Below are 12,970 nucleotides of genomic sequence, written 5' to 3'. Positions count from 1 at the left end.
TGAAAGTGTATGACATGTGAATCATGTTAGTAGTGAACACCATATTTTATTATATAGTACCTATTATCATTGAAAAGCTATGATAATATGTACTATGAGATACAGGCTGGTGACATACGAAAAGATGTATAGCGCAGTCATCTAATATGGTCACCTTTAGCTTTTTGTTAGGCACGGTACCTAAAAAAGCAAATGCATGAAATAGGGGCCTACACGTTGCTTGTTGCAGCAAAACCCAATTATCTCTATTAAGGCATGGCAGTGCCCCAGTACTATTGGTTTTAAATTTCAGATTAAGTCAAATACCTGAATCTACAGAAAACGAGCGCATATGATTGAGCATCTTTTCATGAGGTACTATGGGGTACGATCGGAAGTAGCTTTTTTACCTGAATCATAATTATTATGGAAATATAAATTTTACTGACTTTCACATGGGGACCTGCGACTCTGGGAAAATAGTTCGCGTACGTGGATTAACATATACAACCTATCAATAATACCTAGTTACAAGTACCTATCTATAATACCTAGCTTAAAAGTAGTTTATCTGAAACTTAAAAGGCCTTTTTTCGAATCGGCCCTGTAGTCTAGTTGCAGAGATTAAAACTTTCAATCAAACATAAAATAATCAGACTTTAGGTTCCATAGGATTAACGAAGTATAATTTTTGAAAATTTATTTATACTACACAAGTAAGCTAAAAGTTATCTTCCCTTCAAAAACACACCAAACTGACAGCTTTTTACAGAACAATTCAAATATTCTATATGTTTAAATAAAACAACGTTCTGAATTTACTTCAGAAAATCGCGTTTTCCACTTCTACATAATAGTTTCTGTTTGGTATTGTTTTTAAACAAAGTAAATCTTAGTCTATAATCTATAATCTATGATCGATGTCACAACACTTCGCACCCTATTCGTCGAGCAATGTGTCCCATCCCTATTCCCTTTTTCTTCCGGTCGACCACCTACACATTTAAAATAATTGATAAAATATTTTAGAGTTCTACTACAAAAATTTATATGCGTTTTTTTTATGTAACAACGTGTCTTGTGTAACTTTACATCCTTACATCTTGGTAAGAGTTATGGGCAATCAAGCCCTTCTAAAGATTCAATATTTACGGAAATCTTTCTTGGTAATATTTGAAAGGGATCGGATGCTAAAAATAATCTCAAACTCAAATAAAAGCGGCAGTAAACGCCTCAAAAGTTGCATATAACAATTACCTTCAATCTCAACATGTACTTCAAGGTACTGAATATTTTTTATTTTATTTGAATAAAATGTGTAGGATTGAAAAAAGGATCTCTTAAAAATATTATAGCTGAGCCATAAACTAAATCAAAACCTTTTTGATCTTTAATCTCAATCAACTTGCGTTTCATTGCATTGCGTTTCTGAGAACCAAGGCCTTCTTAAATCAAAATACAAACTGGAATTTTATTTTCAAAATACTTGTTTCTACCTGACAAAATGTTAGCCGTACTATTTGTTTTGTAAAAGCCATTATCTTAAGTTTATATCTATTACAGGTCATAACTTTTATGTGTGCAGTCAGCCTTGTCACCGCTGGACAGCTCCTGCACGCGGCCTTGCCCATTGGGTACCATCCAGCGCCTGCCATCTCTTCATCATCATTCTTCTCGCACACCGCACACGATTTCGTAGGCACAAACGCGGCTGATCTCGTCTTCAAAAGCTACGCTGGAATCCCCCTCCTCAGCAAGAATTTCCATACATCCATTTATAACACCTACGGTACAACTCCAATTGTGTTTTCTTATCCTTCTATTTACACTCATTCAACTCCTATTGTGTACCCTAAGAGGTACTACACCAGTCCTGCAATTTTATCCTACACTGCTCCCATTTACGCCAAGTCTAAATTTAACCCAACCTCTGTGTCGCACTCTTCAATTTTCACCCGTTCCTCTGCCCTACCTTACGCTATAACCGCTCCTATTATTGCAAAAGCTTATGTCATTCCTACGATAGCTCACTCTCACCCAATATACGCAAAGACTGTCACTCCCGTTATATCCTACACCTCGTTATTTAGACACTCCATCCCACTGACGTATGCTGCGGCCGCTCCTACTATGTCAAAAACTTACACTATTCCTTCATATGTAAGAAAAACTGTTCCTTCTGCAGTGTCGTACTCTTCTGATTCGACACATTCGCCTTCTATTGACTGTGAGGCTAGCCATGATGTGGATAATTCTCATGAAGAACCAATTGTTACCAAATTTTCAGCAGCACCCGAATTTAAGTCTGTTAAGTACACAAGCGTGGTAGACAAATAAGAGTTTAAAAGTTCTACACAACAATTATAGGACGATAAAAGTATATTTTAAATAGGGCATGTATGTGAATAAATATTTGAATACTGTAGTTTTATTTTCAATTTGCATTGGAATGTTTTTCTCAATATTTGAATTGAATATGATTTAGCTTATTTGCCAGTAAATAAACGATCAAAACGTGAACGTAAATATAGAATAAAATACATTTGATGTCTATTTAGATATTTATGTAAGCTTTATCAAAATGATGCTAAATGATTATGATGGGTTAAATCACAAGCTTGCAAGTCCTTTTTAATCTTCACAAAATGTTTATAATTTTCACTATTATCACAGGTACCTATTTAAAGATTGTTCCGATAATTATTTTCACAATGTTTTATAAGACGGATTGTGTTTCTTCCTTGCTGTTTCAAGAAAATCGTTACTTGCAGAAGAATGTAAATAAAACTAAATATTCTTATTATCAGCCTTTATTAGGATTTTTGTTTTGAATCATATACATATTGGTTAATTCCCTCTGAGTTATAAATATCAATGTTAAACAAGGTTTTACCATCCATAGTTGGCTCTGACACCGGTGTAAGCAACGTGTGATACATCGGGTGCGGCAGAGTATGTCACAGCTGTTTGTACGGGCTCTGCCGCATATGTAGTGACAGGAGCAGCGACAGTCTTGGTTACGATAGGGGCTGAGTAGGCTGTAACTGCAGGAGCAGTGTAGGCCGCGTAAGCCGGAGCAGCTGCATAGGTCCTTGCTACAACAGGAGCAGAGTACGCAGCATAAGTAGGAGCGGCAGCGGCGTAGCTCCTGGTTAAGACGGGGGCGGAGTAAGTCGCTACGGCGGGAGCGGTATACGCGGCGTAGGCAGGAGCAGCTGCGGCGTAGGTCCTAGCTACGACGGGCGCAGATACTGCTGAAACAGCTGGAGCAGCCGCTGCGTAGGTCACGGGAGAAGATTGCCTGGTGACTGAGGTGTAGGACACTGCAGGTGCTACAGCCTTAGCGTACACTGGGGCGGATAATGCAGCTACGGCTGGGGCAGCTCCATATGTTGTGACGGCTGGAGCGGCACCGTACGTGGTGTACGCGGGTGCTGCAGCGTAGGTGGCTACCGGAGCCGCTGAGGAGAACGATACGGTGGAGACGGCGGGTGCCGAGCTGTACGCGACGGGTGCAGCTGCCTCCAAGAGGCCGCCGGCGGAGACGAAGCTCGCCGCGCACAGAAATACTATCGCCTAGAATAATAAATAGTAGTTAGTAGTTTTACCATTGTTTTGACATCGAGATGTGAAATTTTCTTCTCAATTTTGTATCTTGTTGTAAGGCTCGCATTGTAATAAAGCCAATCAGCAAACTTTGAACTGCACTGAATGGACATTTCATTAGGTACTGTCAGAAAAGAAGCATATTTTGTCTTGCCAATAAAAATGCCATGGAATCTTTCCTTATCAAATAAACAGCATTTTATTTCAAGAAAAGGTTCTAAGTATCACTTCACATTTGCACAATACATGAAAACTGTCCAGCCTGTGCGTCCAAGTTTTGTGATTAAATATTTACAAAATCGTAAGTACCTTTGCGAACATGTTTGAATTCAACGTAGTTGTCCGATGCAATACTTTTTGGTCCACCAGCAAGCTCTTTTATATGTGAGTTTGAAAACTGGTTCACTGAATCCTGACTTAGGTTATGCCTAGTTTAATTTGTTTATGAGGTTAATATCGGTCAAGTGCGACTGATTCACACATGTGTTTAACTGGAACAGAAAATGTTGTTCGTATTTCTAACTGCGGTATTAGTTAAAAGCTGATTAAACGAACAGGTTGTAGTCCGAGAAATTATTGAAAATTATGTCTGACTAGTTAATTTTGTTGCCCATGTTACATATGGTACAGAGGTGTTAACCTATATTCAGTCCTGATTGAATCGCAAAATATTACCGTTATTTCGGCTACTTTAGCTTTGCTGCATTAATCAAATACTCCTTGATTCAAAATTTAAAGAGTAATGACAGAATACTTTTTTACACATTAATGAATCCTTATGTGCTGGGCAAGATCTATATACAAGTAAGGTATTTGAATAATCGTTCTACACAGTTTGACTTTATCGTAGAGGTAACCTGTTCCTGTTACCCCTGTTGAACAACGATTAATTATGTCCTAAATGATAAAAGGTAAACTTGCCTCTTATAATTTTATTATAAGAGTATGTAATAGGTGTCAATCCTAACAATATGAAATGTTTATAAATTCAACAGTCAACTTGTAGAAATTATCCTGTATGGGAGATAGTAAAATCCAGAAATACGGTAATATTGCGATTTTTATTTTGCTTTTTCTATGTACAATCATTACGAATATACAATAAAAAACTTTTATAAATAAATAACTATTAACAAACAAGTTTTCACCATCCGTAGTTGGCTCCGAGTCCAGCGTATGTGACGTGAGAGACGGCGGGGGCAGCCGAGTAGGTGACAGCGGACTTGAGTACGGGAGCGGAGTACGCGGCCACGGCGGGAGCGGCGTAGCTCTTGGTTACGACGGGAGCGGCGGCGTATGACGTGTACGCGGGAGCGGCGTATGTTTTAGTGACGACGGGAGCGGCCGCAGCGTACGCGACAGGGGCGGAGTGGGTCGAGTAAGAAGAGTAAGACACGGCAGGGGCGACGGCCTTAGCCACGATGGGGGCAGAGTAAGTGGTGGTGTAAGCAGGAGCGGAGTAGGTCTTTGCGACGACGGGAGCGGCAGCGGCGTAAGTCAGGGGGGCGGAGTGAGAGATTGAGGAGTAAGACACGGCAGGGGCGATAGACTTGGCGTACACTGGGGCAGAGTAGGTGGCGACAGCAGGAGCAGCGGCGTATGTGCTGTATGCAGGAGCAGCCAGGGTCTTGGTCACGACGGGGGCAGCAGCGTAGGTGGTGACTGCGGGTGCGGAGTGGGTAGAGATTGACTGGTAGGACACAGATGGGGCGTAAGACTTGGCTACGACGGGAGCGGCGGCGTAGGTGGCGTAGGCGGGAGCGGCGTAGGTCTTGGCTACGACGGGTGCGGCGGCGTATGTGGCGACGGGAGCGTGCGCGGTGTGGGAAGAGAACGACACGGACGAGACGGCGGGTGCTGAGCTGTACGCGACGGGCGCGCTATACGCTACGGGCGCGGCAGCCTGCAGGAGGTGTCCGGCGGAGGCGAGGCTCGCCGCGCACATGAAGATGATGACCTGAGAATAAAACATTATTTTTTTATCACTCACATTTTAATGTACCTAGTTCCGATTATAACGTAACTAAAATAATCACTTATTTATGCAACAAACAAAAACTACGAGCAAAACTATAAGCAATAAGTTTAATTAAGTTCCTTTAAAGACTCCCAAAAAAAGAAAAAACAAACTGATAAAACTATTAATTCTTATTATTGGAGCTGTTTAATACCTTGGTGTACATGTTTGTTTTGTATGAGGTTACTGATTGTAATAATTTTTGGAGCACTTGCTTTCGCTTTTATATGAGTGTCTACAAACTGGTATTAGCATTGAATCTCCATGAGATATTGCCTAGAGCTCAGTTTGTTCCGTCAAGACAAAACCGGTCAAGCACGAGTGTGACTCACGGCTCGAGGGTAACGGCACAATTAGTACTTACGCAATTCTAGTAGTAGTTGTCAGTGTAATGTTAATGTCAAAGCGCACACTTGCAATTTTACGAGTGATATCTTTATGGCTACATACATAAATAATAATATGCTCAAGCTGATATTGGTGAGAATATATTTTTTTAACAGGGTAATTGTTATAGGAGGATATGGAGGGCTTTGGACTCTTCTTAATCGACTACCCAAAAAATAAAGGTTCTCAATTCGGGTGCTTTTTGAATAACTTTATCCGGTGTTTTAATATTATTAGAAATCTAATGTCGATTTGTGAGTTTGTGGAGAGATCTACAGCTGAAAAGAGAAAGACACGTACAATGTACATACATTCAAAATACGTGCTAGCTGCGAATTCATTTTAAGCCCCCAGGAAATATAAGTGCTTTAATACCTCTAGTTTACAACAACCTACAGGATTCAGGTTCAAAGTACATACATAAAATCGTAGAAGACAATTAGAGAGGAGCTTTCTTTTAGTTCCTCGATTCTTAATACGTCAAGGTCACAGGGTTATTGATTCGATCGAGTTCGGTGGAAATTCCATCCTCAGTTAAATGCAATAGCGTAATGCGTGGGTTAAATCATTAATAGAGACGGAATACGCATACAGCTTCATAAATAAACATATAGTGATAAAATTCGTTTTAACACTCTTTTAATTAATATGGATTATTAGTTTCAAAGTTTAAATAGATTCAAGTGTAAAATAACTTACAGACGAGTAAAACAAGAACCAGTAGGCAATGGGGCTTAAAGCGCTCAAAGTCTCCAGACTTTCTCCGGAGAGTCCGCTCTGAAATGTTTATTTGAGTAAAATAATATCGAGGGTCTGTTTGTATACATCTGTAAAGAAGTAGGTGTAAGTAGATTTTCCTGTAATTTTAAGCATATCCAGCAGAAGTTAAGGGTTTGATGCAAAATTTGTGTAAATTGTAAAACGTCTTTACCTATTGAAATAAAATCCAAAAGGGTTTGGTTTCGGTTTGGTGATACCGGATATAAACTACTTTTTACACAGCACCAAACAGGATTTTTTTATAGGATGCGGATAAATCTGATAGAACTAGCTAGTAATTAATATTCTCACATTATATTGATAGGCTAAATAGTTTAAAGGTCAAACCGCAACTTGTGTTGGGCACCTGAACTTGACATGGCATGCAAAGGGTAGTTAATTATTTTCCTCTTTGATATAGAGGTGAGACTTCAATCGAATAGAGTACCAACGCACTGCAGACTAAACAGTCGACCGAAAGTAGATAAAAATATAGTAAACTAGCTTTTGCCCGCGACTTCGTTCGCGTATTTTTTGTAATAAAAGCTATCACACCACGAAGTGCAACATGACACCGCCTATTCGTGTAAACACGTAGCTTTTAACTATTTTATTATTGTATGTATTAGTTTATAAGTTTTGTAATGTCAGTTATTTATGTATTGTATTTTCTATGGGCCCTAGTTGCCTGAAATAAAGGAACAAATAAATAAATAAATAAAATATCCTATGTCTTTTCTCAAGTTGCCAACTATGTATCAGTAAGAAATTTCACACAACTCGGTTCAGTAGTTTAGGCGTGAAGAAAATACAGACAGACAGACAGACAGAGTTACTTTCGCATTTTTAAATCAAAGTTTTTAGTTTATCTGATACCGGCCAACAAATACCTTAAGGCCTATTCAGACCTAAGCGGTATTCGCTACCGTGTGAGGCAGAGAAAACCCTGTGGATATGCGGTAATATTACTGTTCAGACCAAAACGGATTTCGCTATCCTTGTGGGTAGAATAACGCGCGGTAGTCGAGTTTCGCTCAGAGAGGTAAGAAATTTTCGCGGAGTGAGGGGCGGGATGCATGCCGATGCTCCCGCGCGGTATGTACTTCTACCCACAGCGGCAGTGAATATCGCTCAGGTCGCTCTAGCCGCGGTACTTGATACTAAATACCTGAGCGAAACCCGCGCGGTATGTACCTCTACCCACAGCGGCAGCATATAAAATATCGCTCAGGTTTGAATAGGCCTTTATATTGTTATGTGCACCTTCATTTCCATACTGATTTATGAGCCCGAATAAACTGTCAGCCGACTAAAAGTTGTTTGTATGCGGGGTACCTACTCTTAATACATATTTGGAAAAGGATTAGCCATAATAAACCTGTGTAGGTAAGGCTTACGTAATTACATATTTATGACTTTGTATATAGGTAATGTTATATGAAAGGTACGTACAGAGATATGGAAGGTACGGGTGCGAAAACTACATACTGATCAATTTTCGCTTTAAATAAATTTCCATTAAAGCTTTAAAATCTTTAACTCTATTAGTTTGATACAAACGTTGATACGAGATGTGAGGAAAATCTTTTCCTTTGTTGCGATCTTATAAAATGAGCTGGTATTTCTCGACTTAAAAGTTTATGTATCATACTTATGAGATATCAAAGTGATAATTTTTGTTTTATATGATATTTTTATACTTTCAGATAACTAGTACAGAAATCCCAAGATGCGCCTGATCATTAAAGAATAGAGAAAATTGACGCAGAATGAAAAACAACATAGCCATTTCCATTTCTTCAGCTGATATTTGTAACTAAAGCCTTGGCAGCTTGTAGTGATGAGGAAAGGGAACGAGGGTGTGTGTGAGACGCGAAGTGATTTCAAGTGATGCAAGTTAATAGGTCATAAGCATCGTGATTTGACTTTATTTTCATGTTATGATAAAATAGGTTTATTGGATACATAAAGAATACAAGGAATAATCTTTAGTTTTTATATTTTTCGTATCATGTTACGAACATACAAACATTATTTACAGTCCTTTATATATTTACTAACAATAAATATTAACAATCAGGTGATTACCATCCGTAGTTAGCTCCCAGACCGGAGTATGTGACGTGTGAGACGGCGGGGGCAGCCGAGTAGGTGACAGCGGACTTGAGTACGGGAGCGGAGTACGCGGCCACGGCGGGAGCGGCGTAGCTCTTGGTCACCACGGGAGCGGCGGCGTATGACGTGTACGCGGGGGCGGCGTATGTCTTAGTGACGACGGGAGCGGCCGCGGCGTAAGTCAAGGGAGCGGAGTGAGAGATTGAGGAGTAAGACACGGCAGGGGCGATAGACTTGGCATACACTGGGGCAGAGTAGGTGGCGACGGCGGGAGCGGCGATGGTCTTAGTGACCACGGGGGCGGCAGCGTAGGTGTGCACTGCAGGGGCAGCGTATGCCACGGGAGCGGAGTGGCTGGAGATGGTCTGGTAGGACACAGCCGGGGAGTAAGACTTGGCGACGACGGGAGCAGCAGCGTAGGTGGTGACGGCGGGTGCGGCGTAGGTCTTAGCGTATGCCACAGGAGCGGAGTGGGTAGAGATCGACTGGTAGGACACAGACGGGGCGTAAGACTTGGTTACGACGGGAGCGGCGGCGTAGGTGGCGTAGGCGGGAGCGGCGTAGGTCTTGGCTACGACGGGCGCAGCGGCGTATGCGGCGACGGGAGCATGCGCGGTGTGCGATGTGTGGGAAGAGAACGACACGGAGGAGACGGCGGGTGCTGAGCTGTACGCAACGGGCGCGCTGTACGCTACGGGTGCAGCCGCTTGGAGGAGATGGCCGGCGGAGGCGAGGCTCGCCGCGCACAGGAATACTACGACCTAGGATAGAAAATTAATATTAGTAAAAATCTCACTTTGGCTTGATAAGATTTAACAGTTTCTATTAATTTCAAAGGTAACACTGTATTGGATTAAGAATATAAAATCACAAATTGAACGCAAACAGTAATGGTGCTTAAAAATTCAGCGACCAAAAATAATTTTGAACGAATTTTCAATATTAAATTCACTGTAGTACCTTGGAGTACATGTTTGTATTGAGTGTCGTTGTTGTGTGTAATTTTTGGAACACTTACTCTCGCTTTTATATCGCGTCTGCAAACTGGTATTGGTATTGAATCCCGTAGTGGATCAGCCGCGGGCACTTTCGGTTTCAATGTCAAGGTGAGTGTTGAGTATTCCACCAGCAAAATATGGTTGTGTAATCTGCCGATGGCATTCAATACGAAGTACCGCGAATGTTTACTACAGCTGCTGATGAGGAAGTTGTTTTCGTTACTCTGATTGAGTGTAAACAAAATCAATCGATTTTGAGTTTTAGGGATGGGTAATAAAAATGATTTATTTGTTTTAATTTCATTTTATAGGGATATCCGGAATGGAGTATATAAACAAATCGGAATCAGTAATAAAAAAATATTTTACATTTTCAATACTTTATTTTCAGACACATCACTTTTTTCTTTACCATGATTAGGATTTACCAGCCCAGCTTGTTGCCATAGCCGGCATTACCGTAACTGCCATGTCCGTAACTACCATATCCTCCGTACCCACCGCTGGAGTAGCTAGGAGTATGTTCTTTGTAGACGGAGACGGTCGACACAGCATTACCAAGTCCGCTGTGTCCATAAGAACCATATCCTCCATTGTAACCTGACCCATAACCAAGGCTGTTGTATCCGTGGGAGCCATAACCTCCGCTATATCCACCAAGAGATCCGGAATATCCGCCAAGAGATCCGGAATATCCACCAAGAGATCCGGAGTATCCACCGTGAGATCCGAGGTAACCAGCTCCTGTATCTGGGACCACTTTGGTCACGGATGTGTAAGATGTTGCTGGGCCGAGACCACTGTAGCCATGTCCACCGTAGTTAGCGTAGCCACCGTAGCCACTGGCGTAACCACCGTATCCCCCTCCGTAGCCGGAGCTCCCGCCATAGCCGGAGTTCCCACCGTAGCCAGAATAGCCACCGTAGCCGGAGTACCCACTACCTTCCAAAAGGGCTCCTGCACGAGCCACGCCGAAGAGGCAGACAGTGATTGCGAAAATCTGTTGAGAAAAAAAAGTAAATTTTAAGCATTTTTGAGGTGAATTAGAGAAGTTATATTGTCATATGAACAAATTGTAGTGTGTATTAATATTGATCCATGCGTTGAAAGAAAAAATAAGGCAAATAAAAGGTATATAAAAGTTAATATAGTATGTATGCCCATCTACATAAAGGTATTAAAAACATAGAGAACTATGTGAATGGGATATGCAAATTCATAATTCAAAGATGAGCCTTCAAGGCTCAGGTAAATAAATATTAAGACGATGAGATACCTTCAACATCCTGTATACCAGTGGTTCTTAACCTTTTTGTCATGAAGGACCACTTTACCAAAAGTTTGGCTTGCCGGGGACCACCCCATTGGTTTGCGTAAATTGAGGGTTCTTTGATAAATAATACAAGCAACTTTATAATTAGCACTCATGTCTCTATTATTTAGCAAAATAACTAAAAGCTACAGATTTTAATGTAATGAGATAATTGTGACTGCATTCTCTTTACTAACTTTAAATTGTTGGGTCAGTACTACTTACAAATGTAAAAACATGAAACAAATGTGAAATTTTTTTCAGACTCGAACGGATGTAAAATGTATCCCTACTTAACTTTTTGTTTGTTGACAAATGTAAAAACGAGGGCCTATAGTTTCTGAATATGCGAGCGAACCGAATGGGAAATTTTGATTATTTTTAAGACTCAGTACCAAAACTACGTAAAATGTAGCCCAAACGTACTTAACTTTTTGTTTGTTGACAAAATGCTAAAACGAGATATAGTTTCTGAATACGCGAGCGAAGCGAGCGGGAAATTTTTATTATTTTTTAAGACTCCGAACCAAAATTACATAAAAGGGCTACATTTCAAACCTTAATTTTTTTTCTGTTGGTCAAGTAAGATGGATGGCAACGTCGCGAAGCAAAGCTTCGCGGACCACTTTGAATGCCTCCAGGGACCACGTGGTCCGCGGACCACCGGTTAAGAACCACTGCTGTATACCCATCATATCTTAGAAAATGTATGTGTTGACGTTAAGGATAATTTGAGCATCTTTATACCGTTAGGTACATCACGACATACATTGGGGAAGGTCAGTTATATGTTTTATATACTTATAAATTAAAAAGGTGTTTTTTGAGGCGTGAAACCGAACAATTTAATTAAGATTTTAAGCACTGTATAATTACCTTAGTAAACATGTTGCTAGTATCTTCAATTGTGATGAGTTGAATGTATTGTTTCACTCTTTTATATTCAAAACGTAGGAAATAAGATCTTTTTTCAAGGTTCCATTAGATTTTGAGAAAAAACGGAGCGTGACCGAATTTAATTAAGCTTACGTTTTAATGCAATATTAAGTAAAGGATGAGCCGAAACTACTCAAACAAATATGAACTCTATTGCCTTGGTAATAAGATAGTTGCTGTATCCATGAATGGTGTTAAGATGATAATCTTTAATTTATGTGTTTTATCTTGAGAATTATTTTACAAGGGTTGGCATTAATGTGCACTACAAAACGTGTATTAATTAGTTTATAACGCATTGAATGTGCGATAATTGATTTGATATTTGCGATAAACTATTTCATTGAGTTGTTTCTTGAACTTCTTTTTGTACGGTTAATTTACATGTACCTAGTTATTAAATTGTTTTATTTAGTACTTAACTATTAAAATACGCAGAATGCACTGATTCACATAAACGTATCTAAGCAGTGAAAGTAAATAAATCTAGTATGATGCCCTTAGTGTATTTGCCCTATTTGTCTTTCTTCAAGCCATAAAATATTTAAATTGTGGTTTGGAAAAGTAATATAATAAAAGCAAGCCCATTAGAACCTTCAAGCTTTTGACTTAATACTAAACAATAAAGCATAGTTGCGATATACCTACTATTAAACAAAAGATAAATGATACACTTTAAGACAGTGATTTGATAACTTTTCTTCAATTTTAAAGTATTATTTTGGTACACCTCTTATCATTATATTTTTTGTGAAACTTAAACTTGATTTATTCTTGACTTTTTCTATGAATAGAAGAACAAATAGAGTATGCTTTATTTGAGTAGCCACTGAACTAAAGATAACAATTACAGATTTAAAA

General features: G+C 39.9%; 5 protein-coding genes across 5 annotated transcripts; 1 reads left to right on the top strand and 4 right to left on the bottom strand.

Moving 5' to 3' along the window:
* Positions 1–1,249: 1,249 nt before the first annotated feature.
* Positions 1,250–2,348, top strand: LOC124634144. The gene is made up of 2 exons (XM_047169568.1): positions 1,250–1,261; positions 1,543–2,348. The coding sequence occupies exons 1-2, from the start codon at positions 1,250–1,252 to the stop codon at positions 2,314–2,316; spliced, it is 786 nt and encodes a 261-aa protein (XP_047025524.1). The 3' UTR covers positions 2,317–2,348.
* A 425-nt stretch (positions 2,349–2,773) lies between these two features.
* Positions 2,774–3,931, bottom strand: LOC124633912 (cuticle protein 16.5-like). Its single transcript, XM_047169282.1, has 2 exons — positions 3,895–3,931; positions 2,774–3,555 (listed from the first exon to the last, which is right to left on the bottom strand). Exons 1-2 carry the CDS (start codon positions 3,904–3,906, stop codon positions 2,869–2,871), a joined length of 699 nt encoding a protein of 232 aa, XP_047025238.1. The 5' UTR covers positions 3,907–3,931; the 3' UTR covers positions 2,774–2,868.
* A 696-nt stretch (positions 3,932–4,627) lies between these two features.
* Positions 4,628–5,788, bottom strand: LOC124633935 (cuticle protein 16.5-like). The gene is made up of 2 exons (XM_047169316.1): positions 5,757–5,788; positions 4,628–5,542 (listed from the first exon to the last, which is right to left on the bottom strand). Exons 1-2 carry the CDS (start codon positions 5,766–5,768, stop codon positions 4,730–4,732), a joined length of 825 nt encoding a protein of 274 aa, XP_047025272.1. The 5' UTR covers positions 5,769–5,788; the 3' UTR covers positions 4,628–4,729.
* A 2,951-nt stretch (positions 5,789–8,739) lies between these two features.
* On the bottom strand, positions 8,740–9,857 carry LOC124633936 (cuticle protein 16.5-like). The gene is made up of 2 exons (XM_047169317.1): positions 9,824–9,857; positions 8,740–9,624 (listed from the first exon to the last, which is right to left on the bottom strand). The coding sequence occupies exons 1-2, from the start codon at positions 9,833–9,835 to the stop codon at positions 8,833–8,835; spliced, it is 804 nt and encodes a 267-aa protein (XP_047025273.1). The 5' UTR covers positions 9,836–9,857; the 3' UTR covers positions 8,740–8,832.
* A 390-nt stretch (positions 9,858–10,247) lies between these two features.
* LOC124633939 (glycine-rich cell wall structural protein 1.8-like) lies at positions 10,248–12,080 on the bottom strand. The gene is made up of 2 exons (XM_047169320.1): positions 12,050–12,080; positions 10,248–10,861 (listed from the first exon to the last, which is right to left on the bottom strand). Exons 1-2 carry the CDS (start codon positions 12,059–12,061, stop codon positions 10,286–10,288), a joined length of 588 nt encoding a protein of 195 aa, XP_047025276.1. The 5' UTR covers positions 12,062–12,080; the 3' UTR covers positions 10,248–10,285.
* Between the last annotated feature and the right edge of the window lie 890 nt (positions 12,081–12,970).

The sequence above is a fragment of the Helicoverpa zea genome, chromosome 10, assembly GCF_022581195.2.
Source record: "Helicoverpa zea isolate HzStark_Cry1AcR chromosome 10, ilHelZeax1.1, whole genome shotgun sequence".
Classification (NCBI taxonomy): Eukaryota; Metazoa; Arthropoda; class Insecta; order Lepidoptera; family Noctuidae; genus Helicoverpa; species Helicoverpa zea.
Note: the sequence above shows the minus strand (reverse complement) of the source record. Positions and strands in the feature narration are given on the sequence as shown.